At 38.9% G+C, this 23,840-nt stretch overlaps 1 protein-coding gene across 2 annotated transcripts in view; it reads right to left on the bottom strand.

Annotated features, from left to right (window-relative positions):
- Positions 1-858: 858 nt before the first annotated feature.
- Positions 859-23,840, bottom strand: part of AFF2 (ALF transcription elongation factor 2) — a 976,027-nt gene continuing 953,045 nt past the window's right edge. For both annotated transcript variants that reach the window (XM_073599267.1, XM_073599268.1), the window contains one exon: positions 859-9,361. In XM_073599267.1, the coding sequence (XP_073455368.1) occupies positions 9,240-9,361 (122 nt within the window). In that variant the 3' untranslated portion in view covers positions 859-9,239. The remainder of the gene's footprint in view (positions 9,362-23,840) is intronic.

Genomic DNA, 23,840 nt, shown 5'->3' with positions numbered 1-23,840 from the left:
GTCTGTGTTCAACTGTTAATTCTGCTTGTATAAAAGGACATATTACCGAAGAACATATGCACATTAATTACAGTGAAATAAAAAAATACGAGATCCTATGATCAATGACAGATTAATTGCCTATTATTGTGAGGCATTGTAATATGCAGGGCACAGTGTATAAGGGCATCTCCAAGGCTTCTCTAAAAAACAATCTTACTGCAACTGTATTTTTTTGACTGCAGGCAGAAAATGAAAGTAAGTATCTGGTAATTCTTGACAACATTAATTTTCCTAAATGCTCTTCCAGTTTATTTTTTTCTAATACTGTAGTTTAATAAGTGCAAAATAGCAGTTTCCAGTTTATGGTTAACATATATTTAATATCGCACAATCTGCAATTGACAGTTTTAGAAAATAACTACTCTTGTTGAGAATAAAACAAGCCCCTTTGTGTGATCAATTTACATTGCAGGAGTTTTAACCAAATTTGTTGCAAATTCCTACCTGTTTCTGCTCTGCTCTGAAGAAAAAGCTGTTTGTTCCACTTTGTGTATTTGGATACTGTGTCTGAATGGAGGTGGTTAATTGCAGTGTTCTGATAAGAAAAGTTATATTGTCTGCACCCCATTATAAGTGGTTAACTCTTAGGGAGTATCTCATCAAAAATTACATTTCTATTGCAGAGGGTTGCCTAAGAACTCATGTGCTTCTCTCTAACAAAATGCACCTATGTGTGCTGAAACAAATGCTAATTTTGACATGTAATTATGCGTGTTTATACGTGTTTACATGTGCATGGCATTTAGAGGTGCATATCGTAAACACATTCTATTCTAGCCACTAGAATGCATTTATACTTGTCTATGCATGTCTATATGATTTATGTGAACTTAATTGTAAAAAGCGCAAATACGCTTCACCAGAAATGTGTGCTTGGGCCATTTTTGTCCCCCTTACACCCTACATGTGTATGCGCACATGAACTAACATGCTAACATGCTGCTTTATTCAGAGGCATAAAAAAAATGCTAGATGCCCCTAAAAGTGGTGTTTTCCATGAGGCCTAAAACCTGACTTGTATCTTAGTGCAGCATTCTTAACCCAAGCAGGAGTTTACATTTCTGGAGGCATTTTGTATGCCAGCTGTGTTCAGAAAACCTCCAAAGTTGCCATATTGCATTGCATTTTACAGAAAATTGCATTTTGAAAAGAAAAAGTATTTTCTAGTAACATTAAATTACAATATGACTTGTGTAGTACTTATGCTCTACTTTATTTTATTTGCTATATTTTTTCACAAGAGTGGAGTTACCCTTTAAGTATAGATAATGTTTTTATTTTGTTCATGTTCCTCTTCCTTTTAAGTTACTTATTTGCACCACACAGGCAAGACTATGTTGCCTGATACAGATAAGTGGTTTCACTGAACTCTCAGTAACCAGGTGCTCCATATAAGGTGAAATCAGAGATTTTATTGGTCAGGAGGTCATGCCATGCATTATAGAACATACTCTCAGTAAAAAGAGGCAGTGTAGAAAGCTCATCAATCAATGCACCCTGTATTTTACTGGGCATTAAAACCTATTGCACACAATTATAAGCCGGATGTCTACACAGTTCTATAAACTGAATAGAAAAGTTTTTCATTTAATCGATCCCACTTATATATAACATTTGCTACCAGTTCTATCTATCTAATAAGTTTAATATTAAAAGGCCTAACAGTGAATTAAAAGTATTTATCACTTATTGTATCCCCTTGTGCTTGTATGCAGGGCTGTATTTACTTTTAAGCATTTATCATCTATTGCTTTGTTCAATTTATCTTCAGTTTTTTCTGCACTGTGTGGCCATCTCTAGACACCTCAGGGTAATTCCATCAGGAGCACCAGATACACAGAGTGTCAGGTCTCCTGAGTGGAGACACAAGACTCTATCTATTAAAGTATACCAAGTACCAGAAAAATATTTTTTTATCTGTTAAACGCATGTATGCTGAGTAATGTGTCAACGTAACACCTATTGGTATTTATTAATTATCATAGAGATCACGTTTCCCCTGACAATGCCTTTCTCTGCTATTTTCATTAAAGGACATCACTGTCTTTGTTTAGGCACCATCTAGGGTCAGAATTGATGGCGCCGCTGCTGTGTCTCAGCCAATGAGGAGGGGAGTCCTGGATGTTCGAGGCAGTTGTGGTCATTGCTGGATAGAGATGGGGCTCAGGTAAGTATTAGGGGGGCTGAGGGGGGCTGCTGCACACAGAAGGCTTTTTATCTTCTTTTAGCTAGCATAGAATGCATGAAGATAAAAAAACCTTCTGACTTTACAACTCCTTTAAAGGTTGCCCCTCTCACCTTGAGACTTGCTACAAAATTTTTCAATCAGATCACCGGGGGGGGGGGGGGAGACTGAAGAAGTGTTTCCTCCTACCTGCAGCAGATTGACAATGTATTTTTAGCATATACTGGTGTGAAATTTTGTGACATGTGATGGTATTCAAGCAAACTAAACTTACTCAAACATCCACTTTAGGAGGCATGCACCCAATTCCCATTCCTTAAAGCAGAGCTACACCCAAAAGGGGAAGCTCTGCTTGTTTGCTTCCTTCCCACTCCCCTGCCACATTTGGTTCCTTTTGGGGGGAGGGGGGAGCGTGTACCCTTATTTGACAGGTACCTGTCCCCACTTCCAGGAGACCGCACCACGGCTGGTGTCATAACTGTTCACATGTGTAGCATCATGGCAGTTGAAGATTAAACAGATGGCAAGATGGTAGCTTCCTTGGCAGAAGGTTTACTTCCACTTTAAAAGGCTCTTGATTTATGGACTGTACGGTTCAATATGAGCACTGTGTATGGCGCTTATGCAAATCCCATCTGGACTCCCCATCAACACAGTCAGTGTTGATAGAGAAATCCCTCCCACAGAGCTATTGTGTTCTGTCAGGGGGGGCTTCCAGGCCAGAAAAACACAATGATTAGCTAACGACTATGGCAGCCGGCAGCAATTGTATGTAAATCCAACATGTTGGTTGTACCGATATCGATTCATGGATTGACTTGGGTACAATCAGGCTGCCCATAGATGTATTAAGTTTCAGCTGGTCACTGCTGAACTGGCCACAATTTAATACATCTATGGCTGGCTTTATGCTTGAATAGATAGGTATGAATTTTGCCCAGTGAAAAATGTGACTTGCTACCTCTAGAAAATTGTAAATATGGTAATGATGGTTTAACATTGACTTTTTTAGGGTCAGATGTAGACATCACCAGAGGCCTTCTCTTCAAGTTCCTTTGCCAGGGGAGCTGTGCAATTATTTAACTGCATACACAAAAAGAATGAGGTGCACCAGATTTACCTAGCACAATAGATCTAGATAGTTTCTTGAGTCATCAAGCCTTATCTGAACATTTATACTCCTATGCATATTAAATAGCTACACCAATACATTGAAGAAATGAACTTCAAGAGCATTAGACTTTCTGAAGAAAGACCTGGCATGGGTGTATGCCAGCCTGTATGTACAAATATGGCACTCCGCAAAAGAACACACTGGGCTTCATGTGCCATAGTGTCTGGAGAAGAAATGCTTGTTTGTTGCCCATAACAACTTGTCTAACCTAGTAATGTCCCCATGCTTTACTGGAAGTATAAAAGAAATGATTGGATGTTTCCCACTGGATACAATAGATGCATCAAAACCTAATACAAGCACAAAGGAACAAGATAGGTTATAAATATTATCCACAAAGTGAATTATTTCACTGCATTGATTTAAATACTTGGATTTCAGTTTTATTTCAATCACTGAGGTTCAGCATCATATGTGGACATTATCTTGGGCAGTTAGCATGAAAATACAGTCACTCTAGGTACCCCCAATCCTTCAGAATGGCATTCATTCAAGGCATTGTAGTATTTGCATAACTCCTAACAAGAGCATCAGATCTGAGAGCTCTTGAGAGGAGTACTAAGGCAAGGAGCTGTGATGTTTTAAGGAAGCTATGTACAGCACCCTGCTGGTCCCTCCAACAGCCATGATCTGCTTGCATTGCATAGAGAGCAAAGAAACCCAGTGATGTCATTACTGGGTCTAAAATAAGCAATGCTATAAAAAATGAAAGGGTGTATTTAATAATTGCATTGGCATGCTGACAAGGTGGGGAAGGAAGAACCAGGGAAGGCAAATATAAGCAGATTAAACTTCAGCTTTAAATTTGGGCCATTGTACTTTACATCTAACATGAAGAAAAAAAGAAACTTCATATGACAATGTGCTGGCAAGTTGTTTTATACATGACACTAAAATAAATATAATAGATATTAAATAACAACAAGAAAAGATCCCTATTTGCAAATACGGATAAAAAAGTTAACAGCATAATACTAAATACAGAGAAGCAGGAAATCATGTTTGGTGAGTGATTTTTCACGTCTGTTGCATTCATTAAAGCAGTAGTAAACCCAGCCACATCATTGCACTATAACTTATTACCCAGCATATTTTATTAATACATTTTATCTATAATCATAATTCTCCCAATTTAGTCCAAATCTGCTTGTGCATGCACCATTTGTTCACCTATGAGGTGAGGTTAATCAATCATCGCTATCACTACCTTATCACTACCAAGGAGAGTGATATTGCTCTGGCACAGCATACAATACATGTTCACAAACATGATTTGTGGCTTTATTCACTGCTGCACAAACTGCAAACATTTTTTGGGTGCTGCAGTGTGCACAATTTAAAGCTCGCAAGATGGGATATTTGATTGAAAGTGCATTTGGTGACTTTACTTCTGCTTTAATTACACCAATGAGCTTTATTTAGTAATAGCAAGAAGCAACTGATGTGCAATTTGGTTTGTGCAGTAATCTATGGCTACAGTATACATACAGTATCTCCATATACCACTACGGTTTGTAACTTTATTCTGTTGACGTGCACATGTACCACTTAATTTAAAACAGTTTCTTCCACTCCCTGAATAAAGAAAATTAACTTACATTTAAACTTGTAAACATAATGGTATGTCAGTCATCCATGTTTGCACTTATTTAGTTTAAAAAAAGTTTAATAAATAAAATACATTGCTAAATTATCCAGCAGAAAATTGATTATTTTCCTTAAATGCACAGGCACTTCCAAATACAGGACAAGGCTGGTAGACAGTCTCTGAAAATGTTACTATTGCTGTGATTACCCCTTTGGCTGCTACAGTAGCCAGCAATGCATTAGAGGAAATGCACTTAACTCTAGTACACGTGAACAGTACCATATAATATCACATAATACAGCTCGTCAGTCAGATGTACCCAACAAAGTGCTGGATTTGTAACTAACCATGGTAGGCATGGCTCTACAAGACAATAACTATACGTATAGGGTTTTTCTTAAAATGTTAATATATTTCTTAAATAACAGTATTTAATAATGTAAAGCTGAAGTCCAGGAAAACAGTTAATTAGAGAGCTAAAATACATATACATGAGCTTTTTTGCCAACCAAAAGAATTGTAATTCTGTTCATTCAGATCTTAGATTTACATGGCCCTTCTAGACTATACAGTCAGGCCCGTGCCCAGACCTTTCTGCTGAAATAAAATAATAAAGCTAGGTCATCTCCTGTCCCCGGTTTATGTTTACAGATTCAAAACAAATTTAAAAAGTGCAGGCAGCACTTGCCTTTAAAGATACAGTACATAAACTGCTATAAAGTAATAATAAACAGTGCTCAAAAACTATCCTCTGTATACTATATATATATATATATATATATATATATATATATATATATATATATATATATATATATATATATATCATAGTAAATAGCATACTTAAAATGTGCTCTAAATTTACTAAAAACAGTCCAACAAACAGAAATTGGGTTATTAGCATTACTTGAATTTATGTATTCATTACTCTTTACTGTATATGTGAGTGTTTTTTGTTTAAATTTAGGATTAGTTTTGAGCGCTTTTTTACTATTGCTTTAAAGTAATTTATATATATTTATAAATCATTCATTGCCCATTTAAAACAATTTTATATTATATTACAGAGGTACACACCTGACACATGTGCTTTTGAGTGTGATAGCACTGTGGTAATACACTATACCTGTGTTTGCAGATGGACTGGGCGGGAGCAGCAGCAGCAGCAGCTTATCCCTCTACTCACTTTGCTCTTTTCTCCTGCTAGCTTGTTTCTTGTCAGTACATGTGTGTGCAGCAAAGCACAACTGGCTCCTAGTGCTGTGCTCCCTTTCCAAGTCTGACTGTTGCTGCACAGGTGGTTTCAAGAGGTTGTAATTTGCAGCTAAAAATATTTTTTTTTTAAATAATAACAACATAGCTGCATTTTTTTTGTGTTTTTTTTTGGATCTTTCTGGAGTTCAGCTTTAATGCAAACCAAAATAGACATGTATATAGCAGTCAGTTACCTCTACCCATCTCTTGTAAAAAAGCTGGATTTCATCTCTGCTATGATTAAAGCATTTGAATTCATGTGATTTTCCAAGTCACGAAAAGTACCATGAAATACTATTATAATCATAATGATACCCAAGATGAAGACCTTCTTTTGATTCATAAGCAGTGACCTAAAAAATTTGATTTACTAAGAAAACGCATAGATGTATTGTTGAAAAGTGGTCATTGTTTAGGTGATGATCCAACTGACAAACAATGCTTTTATCAGTCATGCGTGAAGATGTGCACTTCCATTCTAAGGTGAATGGCTTTGATTAACTTGGACATATGATAACAGTAGGATTATGGCTGATTTTTTTTAACTTAACAAGAACTTTTACTTATTATGATGGTTCCCCTAAGTAATTTGTTGAACAGGTCTGCCTCTCTATAAGGAATTGATACTTGTCATATCAGCCTTTGTTCTTTCAAAGTTCCAGCAAACAATGAGCTAGGCCTAAATATTTGTTGCCTTGGTTCCTCACAATGTTTGGTGCTTGAAACCATTCCTTTGTTAAATTCAGTACTAAAAGTATCTTGCTGGAAGTGACATATCTCCAAAGCGTCCAGAATAAAGTCAGGGCATACTACTAAACCATACCTCTGATTCGCCTGGATATGGCCCCAGTTTAGTTTGGGTAAATTATGTCTAGCTTCAATAGGTCCCCCAGATTTTTAAATCTCCCACCAAAGGCAGACAGTTAGGAGGTATGTAAGGATATTCATATTCCTTGGTTCATAACATAAAATATATAGCTTTATAAATCTGACATCCGTGTATCATTTTATTAAGATAATACCCCAAACCATTTTGTATGTTTGTGCTTTGATTTTAAAGTCCAGCTCCAGATACCTTTTCTATTTTTTTTTTTTAAACTTGGAAAAATAAATATTTCTATCAAATGTGTATTGCTGTCCGTAACTGCTGGGGAGATTTCAATATTTCCAATCCTCCTGACAGCCTGCGACAGTAGGACAAAAAATTGGAGGAGTTGTCATTACTGGGGAAGAAAGGCAAAGGCAGTAAGACTATTCAGAGAGGAGAGGATCAAACCCTTACCCAAATAAAAAAAAAGGTTTTATTGCAGTTTTGTTCCCACTGAAGAGAATTCCCATCACTTCTTATCACATATCGAAGGAGGAAAAATCTCTCCAATTGGGACACAGACCAAAATAAAAACTTGACTGAGGTTCTTTGCCTTCCCCACTCTGTCCAAAACTGGAAAAAGTGTCTGGAGCTGTGCTGTTAAAAAAAATAAAAAAAACACTAAAGCATACAGTATCGTGTTAAATCATTGTGTTAAATTAACATCTTCAGCAGCAGAAGGTATGGGGTTAAAGCATATTTGGTTCTTAATCTGAAATCTGAGGTCATTTTAGAATACATTGGTTTAATTTACTCCATTCAATTTGCTTCATAAGGAAGGTAGCCAATGTGAAAATAAATAGAAATTCAATATTTTCTATAGTTTTTAGCCCAAAAGCCTTTCTATGCTGATCATGCATTTGTATCAAACTACTGATAACCCCACATATTATAGTTTTAATAAATTAAATTTAAATTAATAATATAACCAATGTCTACACTTCTAGGGAACTTTCAGCATAAATAATACACTAAACATAATTACAATGCAAAAAATTATTCTTGATAAGTAATAGTAAATAGTCCCTTAAGGTATACTTTTCATTATACCATTTGAATAACCAATATATTCTATTCCAAGAGCATCCAAGTTATTTAATACAACGGTTAATGCTATGGCCTTTAATTAGTTGCATTGTGGAAAGAACAATGATGCTCAGTAACCCACAGCAGCCAATTAGGGTTTGATGTTTCAGCACTTTGTTGTAGGCAGTGATATTGTACATTTTTTTTTATGATTAGTGATTATGGATTACAACAAAGTTTTTGAATGACTGCAACTTTATGCAGACAATCCGGTTGCTGCAGGCTACTGAATTTGCACATCACTGTACCTTATCGATGGAAATTGTTAAAATGATACAATCTGCAGTAATATTCTCTATGTGAAAATCCAGTTTATACCTATAGTTTCTGTTTTGTTGGTTTTATAATATAAAATATTATTTATTATTTCCAAAACAAGTTTTCAAATAGAGAAAGAAACGGCAGTACAACAATATGAATTAAATTAATTAAAAAAAAACAACACATTTGAAATAATTTAAACAGCAAACTGTTCCAGTCGGTTTTGGTTCAGTGAGTTATACCATAGTAAACATGGTTATTCTGGCCAAATGGCTTTATTGTAATATTGGCTGATCTCTTGTCTTTCAGCAGAAATAAATATATTGTGTAGATTTTATATTATGGGGCTTAATTAGTACTTGTTTAAATTATTACTATGGCAAATAACTTTTCTGCAAATGTAATACTCAAAATCCAATTTTCTGAATTAAAGTGATTTCACAAAACACTTATGTACCAAAAAGGTTTTGTTCCAAATCTTCACAAAGTGCATCACATTCTTGAGTAAAGGCAGTGAAGACTAAAACAATATTTTTTAAACATGTACTGCTTTATAAAGCACATAGGTACGGAGATCCAAGAGGTGGAAAGGCATAAGATTTGATCATTAATGGTTAAATCAATAAATGCTACGGTGTGATAGGAATTCGCAATGATGTTAAAATCCACTTCCAAGAGACATAATATAAAAATCTGAAATTACGGTACATGAGTATATTTCCACCAGCGACTGTCTTTTTGCCGGTAGAGGTAGAATTCAGGAAATGTAAAAGAGTAGACACTACAATAACTGCGCTTCAATGCGTAGCCAGTGAAGTCCTTGTCGAACATAGCGCACCAAGTCGGTCATGGTACTGTGTTGTGTTAAGGGTTCCATTACCGAATCTAGTTCAAAAAAGAAGCCTGTAATGACAAAAAATGGTTTAAGCAACCAGATGTATATAATTACACATATCTAAACAATGGGGGTTATTTACGAAAGGCAAATCTACTTTGCACTACAAGTGCAAAGCGCACTTGAAATTGCACTGAAAGTGCACTTGGAAGTGCAGTCGCTGTAAATCTGAGGGGTAGATCTGAAATGAGGGGAAGCTCTGCTGATTTTATCATCCAAACAAGTGCAAGCTAAAATGCTGTTTTTTATTTTCCTTGCATGTCCCCCTCGGATCTACAGCGACTGCACTTCCAAGTGCACTTTCAGTGCAATTTCAAGTGCACTTTGCACTTGTAGTGCAAAGGGGATTTGCTTTTCGTAAATAACGCCCAATATGTCCCAATGTTACTAAATTAATTGGTATAATTCATTTTTTTTTAGTAATTACAAGGTTATATGATGTTCCAAAACATAATATTTGCTTTAAAATACAACAATGAGTATGGAGCAGTAGTTTCTTCACTGCTAACATTTAGGAAAATTCTGCACCCAGTTTAAGGTTTTTCTTAGAGCACAGGGGTTAATTTACTAAAATTTGAGAGTGCAAAATCTGGTGCAGCTCATAGACACTCATCAGCTTCCAGGTTTTTTGTCAAGCTGAAGTTAGAAGCTGTTAGGCTACCAGGCACAACTGCACCAAATTGTGCACTCTCCAGTTTTACTAAATCAACCTCATTGTGTTTTAGGAGATTTATCCCTTAACAACAGTTTTCACAATTCATTTGATTTACCTTCATTTGTCATTATACTTGGATAATAATGCATAAATAGAAGTGGTTTGTTAGTTACACTAAGGAAAACTTGCCTTGTTTTCAGAGACAATACGGCTCAAGGTGAGCAAAGCACCCCATGTAGATACCTTAAATTGCATTTATTAGAAGATACCAAATTTTAGGAACTCTTACAAATATATAAAACAAATCTAACATATAAAACATGGAGAAAGTTCATCAAACTCTTAAAAAGCATGTATTCTAGTATAGTCAATTAACAGAGAGAGAGAATTTTAGTCAGATGTATATCCTTGTGGTTTTATAATATTAACCATACAGGGCCTATTTGGACTCTCATTTTCCAAGTGTAGTATCAAGTATTGTGATTGGTTGCTATGGGTATAAAGGAAAACTATACATTTTTTGTGAGGCAGGTGGAAACCAAACTTTCACAAATGTGGCCCACTGCTTTGAAACTATATGCCAACCAATCCAAATTCCTAAACTTAATGTTTAAATATTGTTAATAACAGAAACATTTGATTTAACATGTTTAAATATTATAAAGTGAACCAGCCAATTGATAGTCCCATTGTCTGTCACATGGCAGCTGTGGGGGAGGGTCTTTAAACCCATCTAGGCACAAACTGACCAGCTCAGCTTGGAAATTTAATGAGGCGTAGTTGCAGGACTCTGACAGGTGTATGGGCAGTGAGATAATATGAGAAAGGTAGATATAACTGTGGATAGCAGGGGTGGAATATTATGTGTTTACCCCTTTTTCTTTGCCTTAAATGTGAAAAGTATAGGTTCACTTTAACTATATTACAGTTTCACATAATGTGCTAATCTTTAATCATACATTGGTGCAGCTTGACAGTAGGGATGGGCCGAACGGACCCCTGTTCGGTTTGTACCAGAAATTTCGAACACCGCGAAAGTTCTGACCTGAATAACGAACCCCATTAAAGTCAATGGGACCCAAAGGTCAAAAATCAAAAGTGTCCATTTTGAAGGCTTATATGCAAGCAATTGGGCACACAATGGTTATAGGGGTCCGGGTCCTGCCCTGGGGGACATGTATAAATAAAAAAAAGTTTGTGAAAAACTAAATTTTTTAAATGTGCAGCGATTTTTTGATTTTTAAAGTGAAAGCATAAAAAATGAAAAATTCCTTCCAATATAGTGCCGGGGGGTCCCCTTAGTCTACCTGTAAAGTGGCAGATCTGTACCATGTCTAGAATCTGCTGCAGCAATAATTGCATTTATAAAGCCAAAAAAATTACATTTTCCCTGCAAGCTGCCTTTATTTTGCTCAGCAACAGCTGGGGAGCCTGTGTTTGATGAGGCCAAAATGTAGTGCACTGGGAACAAGATTAGAGATTTTTGGATACATTCCGGTGTCACTTTGACATTGGAAAGAAGTAACGGTTGCATAAAAATTGGTCTTTGGGTGTCGTGTTGCCTTCCCATCGCAATCTTGATGAAAGCAAGAATTGTCCTTGCTGTAAAAAATTTTAATGATATGCACCTGTCAAACAGGTGCTGAAAAGTTGGTCTTTGGGTGTCAGTGGTGCCTTCCCACCTTAACCCTATAGAGGTACTCTTGATGAAAGCAAGAATTAGTCTTGCTGTAAAAAAATGCAATGATATGCACCTGTCAAACAGGTGCAGAAAAATTACTCTTTGGGTCTCGGGGGCGCCTTCCCACCGTAACCCTATAGAGGTACTCTTGATGAAAGCAAGAATTGGCCTTGCTGTAAAAAATTGCAATGATATGCACCTGTCAAACAGGTGAAAAATTGGTCTTTGGGTGTTAATTGTGCCCATGAAACCTATACCAAAAACATTCTTCCAGATGAAATGATTGAACACCCTCAAACCTAGGCAGCCTCGAAGTCCTGCAGAGATTCCACATCCTAAAAAGACTTAATCAGTGATATCGGCATCAGGAGCTTCATAGCTGGTAATCCAGGACTGATTCATTTTTATAAAAGTCAAACTGTCTGTGGACAGACGCGTTCTATGATCAGTAACGAAACCTTCTGCAGCACTGAACGGCCATTCTGAAAGCACGCTGGATGCAGGGCAGCCCAACTCAATAGCATACTGGGCAAGTTCTGGCCAGTGGTCTATTCTCATGACCCAGTAAGTCAGTGGATCATCAGCTGGAAAGCTCTCCATCTCTGTTTTGGCCCCGAGGTAATCATCCACCATGTGATGCAGACACTGCTGATGGGATGTGCAAGCTGACAGCCCTGGTCGGCGAGGACTAAAAAAATTCTGAAATGCCTCACTTAGGTGGACACCTTCTCTAACGCTCCTCTCTTGACCAACAGAAGACTCAAAACAACGTTTTCCACCACACTGTAACCCACTGGAGTCAGGAAAAACAGTAATCATCCTTCTCCTTTATGCGACGTATTGGGTGCTTTCGCAGGCTTTGAAGCATGAGGTTGCCTATGCGTCTCAAATTTGCATAGGCTTGAGAAGCAGACTCCTCGGGGTCACTCAGGATGACAGCATCTGGAACTTCCTCCTTCCAGCCACGTACTACTCCCAAGCGTCCTGGGGTTGGAAAGCTTACAGATTTACGCATGTCTTCCTCTTCTTCAAAGCCTATGAAAGTACCAGAATAATTCTCCTCATCCTTCTCCCCTCTCTTCTCCTGTGTGTTTTGTGACATTGGAATGATGGTGTCTGGATAAAGTGGGTCTTGAGAGGAAAGGAAGTCCTCCTGCTGCTCTGCCTCCAGTGCCCTGTCCATAATGCCATGCAGAGTCTGTTCCAGCAGGAACACAACAGGGATTGTGTCACTGATGCATGCACTGTCACTGCTCACCATCCTTGTGGCTTCCTCAAATGGTGACAATACAGTGCATGCATCCTTAACCTCCCTGGTGGTACTCCCGAGTCTGGCTCGGGGTGGAATTTCAGAACCAAAAGTGGTAACCCCGAGCCAGACTCAGGATCGCATCGCAGGATCCAGGAAGAGCTTACTTACCTTGTCCCCTGGATCCTGCTATGTCTCCCTGCAGTGTGAGCGGCTCCTCCTCCGCTCGATTTATCACGGAGCCAATCTCCGTTCCCTGCGAGCATTGCGACGCACGGGGACGGAGAACGGCGCCAAATTCAAAAAGTGAAACACACACTATACATACAGTACACTGTAATCTTACAGATAACATTACATTCACCTTCTTTTTGTCCCTAGTTGTTTCTCCAGTGCCCTGCATGCAGTTTTATATTATAAAAACTGTTCTTTCTGCCTGAAAACTGGAGATTGTCCATAGCAACCAAAACCGTCCCTTTACATCAAAAGTGGTTTTAGACCAGCTAGAAAACAGTGATAATAAATTAAAATCACTCGCAGAATTGAGCGATAGTGATTTGTGGGGAGATCCGTCATCAAACACTGAAAAGTAATGACAGCAACAATTCTGCAACGGAGCAAATTTCAGTGTTTTTGATTTGATTACATTATTGAATAATTTGTATTATTATTATATTATTATTTGGTATAATTATTTATAGTTATTTATTATATTATAATTTATGATTTCGTGTTTCAAACTTTATCATACCCGGGATGTCTGCTAGACTTTTGTTTGGACAGATTTAAGTGAGTTATTCCTAAGAATTATAGCCCTACAATATATAACGCCAAATTTCCATGCAAAATAATGGTACCGCTTTCAGCATCAAAAATATGAAATAATCATACCGCCAGGGAGGTTAATGATCAGCCATTGGCGTTAGGAAAAAAAGCAGAGGCGGCCTGAGTCTGTCGTCATGTCGTACTGGCACAGATACTCATTGACGGCCCTCTGCTGCATGTATAGCCGCTGCAGCATTCCCAAAGTTGAGTTCCAACTGGTGGGCATGTTACAAATCAGGCGGTCTATGGGCAGGTGGATTTCCCGCTGAATTTCAGCCAACCGAGCACTGGCTGTGTATGACTGCCTGAAATGGCTACAGACTCTTCTGGCCTGTGATAGTACATCTTGCAACTCTGGGTACAGTACGTACTTAGGAAACACTGCACCACCAAATTGAGGACATGTGCCAGGCATGGCACATGTGTTAATTTTCCCTGTCTAAGGGCGGACAGGAGGTTTGAGCCATTATCGAACACCACCATTCCTGGCTCCAGCTGGCATGGTGTGAACCACCTCTGTGCCTGTCCCTGCAGAGCTGCAAGAATCTCTGCCCCTGTGTGGTTCCTGTCCCCAAAACACACCAGCTGAAGCACTGCATGGCACCTTTTAGCCTGGCTCTGAGAACAGCCCTTTGAATGCTTAGTGGGTACCTGATGTTCATAGGACAATTCTGCAGAGGAGGGCATGGAGGTGGCGAAGGAGGAGGAGGAGGGGTAGAGCTCACAGGTCTGGCATCATCACTACCAGCTGTATGGAGACGTGGGGGCACAACAAGCTGCAGCACTGAGCCCTGTCCTGCATCCTTTGGAGTTGCAAGCAGCATTACCCAGTGTGCTGTGAATGAAATATATCATCCCTGCCCATGCTTGCTGGACCACGTGTCAGCAGTAAGGTGGATTTTACGGCTGACTGCCTTACCCAGTGATTTCAGAACATTCCCTTCCACATCATGGTAGAGAGATGGAACAGCCTTATGTGAAAAGTCATAATGACTGGGAACCTGCCATTGTGGTACAGCACATTGTGAAAATTCACAGAAGGGGGCAGAATCTACCAGGCTGAAAGGCAGAAGTTGGAGAGCCAACAGCTTTGACAAGCTTGCATTCAGACGCTGGGTATGTGGGTGGCAGGGACTGTATTTTTTTCTGCTGCAGCAGATGGGGCAGAAAAATTTGCCAGCTACAGTCTACAGCTGGTGGTGTGATGTCAGTGGATGCTGCTGAAAGGTAATGACTCGATATCACAGAGGCAGACTGAAGTGGGTAAGGAAGAGGGGGAGGAGGGACAGATTTGTGCCCCTTTTTTGTGGCTTTTAGGTGCTCTTGCCAACAGGCTGAGTGGTTGGACATTAAATGACTTGTTAGGCATGTGGTACCCAAATGGTTGGTGTTTTTGCCACGTTTGATGTGCGTGAGACACAGTTTGCAGATAGCAACAGTGTGATCTGCTGCAGATGTGCTGAAAAAGGCCCAGACAGCTGAGCTTTGTGGAGTGGGCCGGGAGATAACAGCTGCAGAATGTGATGGAATAGGGTGGCTGCTCTCTACTCTTTCTTGATGTCGGCCTCCTTGGGGTCGTGCTGCCTCACCTTCAATTTCCTCCTCTGCTCTGGCACCCAAGTCGCATCAGTGACCTCATCTTTATCATCATCATCTCCATCTCCTCCATCTTCATCATTACCACGGGAAACAACTTGGCAATGCGCTGCTGCTTGGGGAACATGAATGCCAACTTGTCTACCAGTGTTCCTCTATCTAGGCTCTTGTTCCTGTCATCCTCAACCTCAGAACCAACATCTGAATCCAGTAATGGCTGGGCATCATCAAGGAGCAAGTGGCTGATGCTGTGGTCAAATAACTCAACTGACTCCTCAACGGCTGATGCTGAGGCTATGGCAGGAATAGATATGGACAAGGAGGCAGATTTATCCACTCTGGAAACTGCAGGGGACTGCACACTTGTTTCTACTTGTGTGACAGAGGATGTGGAGGATGAGGAAGGTTTAGTAAGTGGCTGGATAGCACGGACAAACTCACTAAACAGAGGAAATGATGCCCTGCTTGAGGACTGACCACTACATCCACCTTTGCCTGTGGACACATTTGTTGCTGGCCCCCTTATAGTGCCAAGGTAACGTCTGGCTTTCCTTGTTGTCATCTCAGACATTATTGGGAGGGAGGGGGCGGTGCTTATAAGCAAATGTAAAGAAGAAGTTGAAATCTGTATGTAGATGCACTTTAATCAATGTAAAGGGGTGTTTGGTGCACTTTAATTTGAGTACTCACACTACACAGACACACTCCACGGATACACTATAATATACTGCAATATAATGCGCCAAACTTACAGTGATGCACACAGAACTATATGGTGTTAAACTGGCAGTAACGCACACAAAACTATATAGCGTTAAACTGGCAGTAACACACACAAAACTATATGGTGTTAAACTATCAGTAACACACACAGAACTATATGATGTTAAACTGGCAGTAACCCACACAAAGTGATATGGTGTTAAACTGGCAGTAACGCACACAGAACTATATGGCGTTAAACTGGCAGTAACGCATGCAAAACTACATGGCGCTAAACTGGCAGTAACGCACACAGAACTATATGGCGTTAAACTGAGAGTAACACATGCAAAACGATATGGCATTAAACTGGCAGTAATGCACACAAAATGATATGGCGTTATACTGGTAGTAACGTACACAGAACTATATGGCGTTAAACTGGCAGTAACGCATGCAAAACTATTTGGCGTTAAACTGACAGTATCGCACAAAACTATATGGCGTTAAACTGACAGTAACGTACGCAAAATGATATGGCGTTAAACTGGCAGTAATGCACACAGAAGTAAATGGCGTTAAACTGGCAGTAACGCACACAGAAGTAAATGGCGTTTAACTGTCAGTAACGCAATCAAAAAGATAGTGTTCAACCGTCACTATACTGACGCTATCTGAACTGTCCCTACTGTAGCTATACACTAATGTCAAGATTACTGACACGGTCTCACTACACTGCACTGAAACTATATGAGCTGTCCCTACTCCACACTAATGTGTGTATGAATGACATGGTCTGACTAACCTACAGTGAAACTATCTGAGCTGTCCCTACTCTAGCTGCACACTATGCAAAGCTGAAGGATGGTCCTCCTCACCACACTCACACTATCCCTAGACTGACACTAAACTAATATTCTACACTGACAATTGAAGCAAAATAGCACAGTATAGCACACTAACTAACTGATAGCACTGAACAGAGCCCTGTTCTATCTCTCTCCATGCCAAAATCACACTGAAAATGGCTGCCATTGAAAGAATACTTTTATACTGTGGGGCGGGAAGGAACCATGATTGGATGTCCAATCATGACTCTGACAGTGCTTTGTGCCCTGACTGGCTGCAGCTTTCACTGCTTCAGGCAATCAGGGTTTGCAATGCACTGTTCAGCACCGCAATGCATTGTGGTTGGTTCAGGGGGGGTGACTAAATGGTCAAAAGACCCATTTGTTCGGCTCTTCGCCAAACAACCAAAGAAAGAAAGTTATGCTCGGGCCAAACCGTTTGCCCATCCCTACTTGACAGTAACAAAAGTGTAACCCGCATATTCTGTTCAAATTCCCATAATGAACCTCAATGAAAATAACAGCCACTACTTCATACTATGTCTGCGTATAATTTTATTGGATACATTAGTTTGACAACACTAAGGTTGAGTTAATGCAATGTATATATCTTACTAGTGTTCCTATGTTTAACGTGTAATTTAGTACAGAGGGGCTGGTTACTGTGTGACAGATGAGTGGTTTCCTGTCTGCTTATGATAAATGTGCTGAATAGCAGAGCAGATGGGTCTCAACAAACAATGCATTTATTCTTCATTATTGCCCTTATTGTTTTTGTATACAACTATATTTTATTTTCATTACATAATACACTAAAAACGAAGAGTGAATTGGTGGAATATGATTTCTTTTTTATACTGGGCACAGGGTGGTGTATTGACCTGCATAAGTAATTTCATATTACCAACCAGATGATGTAACCATCCAAAGACCAAAAAAAATTTACCCCCTTCCTGACCAGGCCATTTTTTGCGATATAGCACTGCGACGCTTTAACTGACAATTGCGCTGTCATGCAATGTTGTACCCAAACAAAATTTATGTCCTTGTTTCCCACAAATAGAGCTTTCTTTTGGTGGTATTTGATCACCTCGGCGGTTTTTAATTTTTGCGCTATAGACAAAAAATGTGACAATTTTGAAAAAAAAAATATTTTGTACTTTTTGCTATAATAAATATTTAAAAAAAAAACAGAAAAAAAACAAATTCTTTCCATAGTTTAGGCCGATATGTATTCTTTTACATATTTTTGGTAAAAAAATTGTAATAAGTGTAAATTGATTGGTTTGCGCAAAAGTTATAGCGTTTAAAAAATAGGGGATAGATTTATGGCATTTTTATTTATTTTTTACTAGTAATGGCGGTGGTCAGCATTTTTTATCATGACTGCGACATTGCGGTGGACAGATCGGACACTTCTGACACTTTTTTGGGAACCGTGACATTTATACAGCGATCAGAGCTAAAAATAGCCATTGATTACTGTATAAATGTCATTGGCAGGGAAGGGGTTAACAATAAGGGCGATCAAGGGGTCAACTGTGTTCCCTAGGTGTGTTCTAACTGTGGGGGGGATGGGACTGACTAGGGGAGGAGACCGATCGGTGTCCCTACTTAGTCGGAGCACATGATCTGTCTCTATTCCCCTGAGAGAACCGGCATCTGTCACGAGCAATCGCTGGTGCCCGGTGGTCATCGGCACCGGGGACACCCTGTGTATGCACGCGCGCCTGCTAAAGTGTCTTAAAGAGCTGATGTACAGCTACGACAGCTCGCGCAGGGGAGCACTTGCCGCAGTATAACTGTGGCGGCTGGTCCGGAAGAGGTTAAAAAAGATGATAATATGAGTGACCATCTTAAGTGCATGTCTATAGAGAACAACTGAGTAGAAGTGTGAGTTATAACCACTCATATTTCAACCATCTAGTCCAAAAGCATGACCTAAACATACAGCTATCTGATATTTTGCCATAAGTTGCGCACACAGAACTTCTCATGTAGAGGCACAATTAAACATATAGCTGTGAAAGTTTCAGAGGGTGAAAAGATACATTTCTGAGGTTTGGAACTTGCAAGGTTGTACTAATACGTTTAATTAACCTTTTTCATTCTGTGTTTTCAAATATAGCGCTGTAGTTCCATGTCACCTGAGTACTTGTGTCAGCTATTGCTATCTATTTTTTACATCTTTTGTGTGACCTTCATGTATGGAGCTCTGTGCTAGCTGTTTGTTAAGAATCAGGAATTTTTACATTGATTAGCTGAAATGTAATTACTAAAAACTTTCGTCTGTGTTGATGGGGCTTTGGGCTTCTGTGTATGACATCATTTTGAAATGCTTCTAAGATCATTTGGAATTAATTGATGGATGCATGGGACCTGTAGTTGACCTCCTTCTGACCTATATTTGACCTGTTTCAAGCAAGTTTTGCATTTGTATAGATCTGTATGGGAATGCAAAACCTTGTTAAAATATTTATGAACCAATATTGATGTGTTGTGTTAGGTTAATTTCCCATGCTTGGTAGGTCAGTCAGTCCTCCCTCACACTTTGCATCTTGAAATCACAGTGTCCTTTTAATAAGCATCTACAAAATAAAGATAAGTTTAGGAAATTGTAAAATAGCATTGTATGAGCAGTTTAAAGTGAAATTGTAATGTTGGTGAGTCACGGCAATTGTTGCCATTATGTGCATGTATACACAGCATACTTGCATATTATGGCAAGACTTACCTCAGGGTTTGCTATTCTCCAGTTCTGACAGGTCCTCACTTCCTGTCACAGTGCTGACATTTTATTTTGCATGTGCATCTTCTTTCTTTGCCTATTGGGTGGTTATCAATGATGCTACTCCTGCATACACATGTTACAGTTACATCATCCCATAAATCAATTCTATTCTTTTACATTTTATACATTTTGTCAGTGAGTTGGGAGTGTTTACTGTAGTGTTCATATACCACAGCCAGTGTGTACAAAGAAAAGAAAAACAATTGCTAGGAAAAGGGGGTAGAAGCATTTTGGCAACAGTCTCATTTGCCTAAGAACTCTACCTGCTGGCATTTTTTAGGGTTAGTTCTGCTTTACACTTTCATCTACCTTTTCCATGCTATGCAAAGCTAAAAATAATTTTGGCAAGAGTTACATTATAATGTTACATTTATAAGTGAACATAAATTAATCTAATAATACTTTATCCCAAAAATATACTACTAAATATATAACAATTTAATCAGTGCAAGCTTTGGATTCAAGACTCTTAACACTGAAAGAAATATTTTACCAGGTGCTTTTCTTTTACTGTAATATTATATTTAATTAATTTCATGCTAGATATTTATCACTATAACACACTGTGCTAATTACTAGATTCATAATATTTCATTTTAACTTCAAAACACCCTACTGTGGAAATGCTTCTAGGTTTACATGGGAATTTTAACAATTCTGCATAATGCCTATAATTATGTTATTAAGAAGATGTAATTTTAGATTAAGTCAGTTTTGTCTTTTTTTCTAAATAGTTATTAATGAAGACAAATATAATTATTACTTCGAATGAGTGGCTGTGTTGAATACATAGCAAAATATTGATAAACCTATAATCCTCTCGTCTTCACTAATTATTGTCATTTAATAAATTCTGTTGTCTTGTTTGGAGCCTTTAAACATTTTGCAAATTGAAAAATGTACCTAGGTCCTCAGAGCTGTAGAGAGTGCATTGTTTTCAATCAGTCTCAGAAGGCTGACACCTTTACTTTGGTAGGAAAAATACTATTGCACAATCACTGTGGCACACTACTTGGGGGAATTTACAGCCTGTGTATGTAGTATGCAATTATGGCTGCTGCTAGTTTGTTTATAGAATACACTTGTGCAAAATATGATTACACATCAGTGATATGGCTTGCATTAAAGTGTATATAAAACTTGACAATTAACTTCCATTATTTGCTCCATTTGGTCTGTTAAGTAAACTATTGAAAATGGAAAATTGTACACTCACCTTTCCGTAATTTTCCTTTCCTGACGCATCTCCATGGCAGAACACACACTGGGTTGTGACTCTGCCTCCACAACCTGACAAGATAGGTTAACTATAAAAGATGAAGGAGAGGCACCCCACCTCATTCTCTGTAGCTATCACCTAATGAAGGGTGGGATGCTGTGTGCTGCCATGGAGATGCGTCAGGAAAGGAAAATTACGGAAAGGTGAGTATACAATTTTCCATTTTCCTGATGCAACATGGCAGCGCACACACACTGGGAAATAACTCGCCAGTCGGCAGGGTGCAAGTAAAGTAGTAGCATTTATTTATCATATGGCTGTAGAATTATCCCGTATAACTGATCTGCCAAATTCAACTGTAGACAACTGAGCCGAATCTACCCTGTAGTGGGACATGAATGTGTGCCTGGAAGACCAGGTTGCTGCCCTGCAGATTGTCTCTGGTGACACCCTGCAATATGCTGCCCAGGAGGTTGCCACTGCCCTTGTTGAACAAGCCCTGTTGTCTCCAGGTATCGTCAGATTCTGAACATCATAGGCTTTCTTGATGGCCTTAACCAGCCAAGATGCAATGGTTCTAGATGAAGCCATTTGGCCTTGTCTTCCTCCATGAGGAATCCCCAATAGATTCTAGGTCTTCCTAAAAGATACAGTAGCTGTGGGCCTTTTAAATGGAAATGACATCAATGCACATGTACAGAAGCACTCTGCTGGCACCTTAGCCATATTGGAAAAGGACAGAATGACCTGCAGCTCTACCTCACTTCCTCCAGTGCCTGTGTAGAGCCCAGAGAAGGATGCAACAGCCATAATGGCATGAACGCTGAGCTGTGGAACTACAGATCTCAACCAAACCCTTGTTAAACAAACAGAGAGGATAAAGCAAAGTCAAAAGCAATACCTTGGAATAGAAGAAAGGTAGGAGGTCACTGCAGTACTTTAAGCTTCTTTAAAGCTTGTATAAATGCCAGAATGTGCCCCTGAGACCACCAAATTGGGGTTCTCTCCATAGAGGCTCCTTTAGAGCTTGTACAGGAGAGTCTTTCAGCCAGAAGAGGCTTAACCTGGTGGGGCGTGCTGAATCCTGTCCATCCGAATCAACGGATCTATCCTTGTCAGGTAAGGTTAAAAAAAGAGAATGAGGTGAGGTGCCTCTCCTTCATCTTTTATAGTTAACCTATCCTGTCAGGTTGTGGGGGCAGAGTCACAACCCAGTGTGTGTGCTGCGCATCGGGAAAGTGTTTTATATATATCTATTTCATAACTGCAAAAATATACCCAGTGATCCCACCAGAAATATAGTGAGCTATTCATTTTCTGTGTTTTCTGCCTCTGCTGACTTATCAGTTGACAATGTTTCCAGCTTTTTCTGTGGACTAAAGAGCACATCCCCTATGTTATGGAGAAGTGGGGATTGAGAAGTGATCTGTAGTTCTAAAACATTTCTTGTCCTAGGGTGTCAAAGTTGTTTCTCTATAAATACAGTACAATGAGAGAGCCTTGTTACACTTGGACAGGAAGTGTGTTACTGATAGGATCACCAGGTAAAAATAAAGGGAAGAAGTCTGAAAAAGAATACATATGCATCCATCACACATTGGGGTTGATTTACTAAAGGCAAATAGACTGTGCACTTTGAAAAGTGCAATTGCCCTGTTACCCATTTATTATATTTGAGATTTAATATCTCTCAGTAATGATGTGGATTAAATGAGAGTTCTTTGACCACGAGTGAAAGCTTTGACACAATAACAAAATGTATTGGTGAGCGGTAGAAAGTATACACTAATACACAGCAATCTAGCTATAGCCTATACCAAGGAAGAAAATCTTAAGTTAAAATAAAAGAAAACAGAGTTTCTCAAAACATCAAAATACAAACAGCAGACAAACATATGACAAGCAGGTATACCTTAAGTGCTAGGAGATGTCCTGATATTTACTAGTAGTGATGTGTGTGGGCCCACGTCAGATGCATGACTCCTTCTGCCTTCCCTGGGTGAACTTTACATTAATAAAGGCCCATCTCTCATTGACTTGAACAGGGCCACCCTGATTGGTGGAACAATGTTACCCCTCTCCTCCCTCTGGGTGTATCTCATCCAAGATTGGACAAGTTCCCCTTCCCCTTAATTAAGCATAGCTCAGACCCTCACTAGCACCTCCTCTCTTGGGGAGAAAATAAATTAGAAGAGAAACCAAATAAAGAGAAGGTCATCACCTTCTCTTGAATGGGGCACTTAACTATGCATGGTCATAGCCGGGGCAAATTGTCCATTCCTGAACAGATAGCCATAATCTCTGCATATCAAATGTCTCTTTGAAGTGGCTAAAGGGTTGGTTAACAAAGGGGACTACAAGGCCTTTATCTAGCTAATTACTTTGGCCCTGTCAGGTCTCCACTACAGTATTTAACTCAGATGGTATCTCTTCCTTGCATTTGAATTTACAACGGGTAAATAGCAGAGAATCTCCCATATCACACACACCTAACATTCCCGCAGATCAAAAGGAACTGTTAAATGAATTAGTTCCCAAGTTAAAGCCTGTCACATTGTTACATGTGTACAGCTAGCTATATTAACCCATTACCAACAACAATATTTCATACAAACTAATCCTTGTTTCTTATTCTAATATATATATACAAATATAATATATATTTGTATATATTATATTAAATATAAATATAAATGTAATATAAAAATATATATACAAATATATCTGTGTGTGTGTATATATATATATATATATATATATATATATATATACACATACACATATATTCCCAGTTGCTAATGGAGATTACTCATAAACTCCTCATAAGGCAACAGCCCTCTGCAAGCGCAGTTGCTCCAGAGCTTAGTAAATGAGATAAAGCTTCACTTAGCAAAGAATACCCAATCACGTGCAAGGAAAAT

The sequence above is a fragment of the Aquarana catesbeiana genome, linkage group LG09 (assembly GCF_042186555.1).
Source record: "Aquarana catesbeiana isolate 2022-GZ linkage group LG09, ASM4218655v1, whole genome shotgun sequence".
Taxonomy (NCBI): domain Eukaryota; kingdom Metazoa; phylum Chordata; class Amphibia; order Anura; family Ranidae; genus Aquarana; species Aquarana catesbeiana.
Note: the sequence above shows the minus strand (reverse complement) of the source record. Positions and strands in the feature narration are given on the sequence as shown.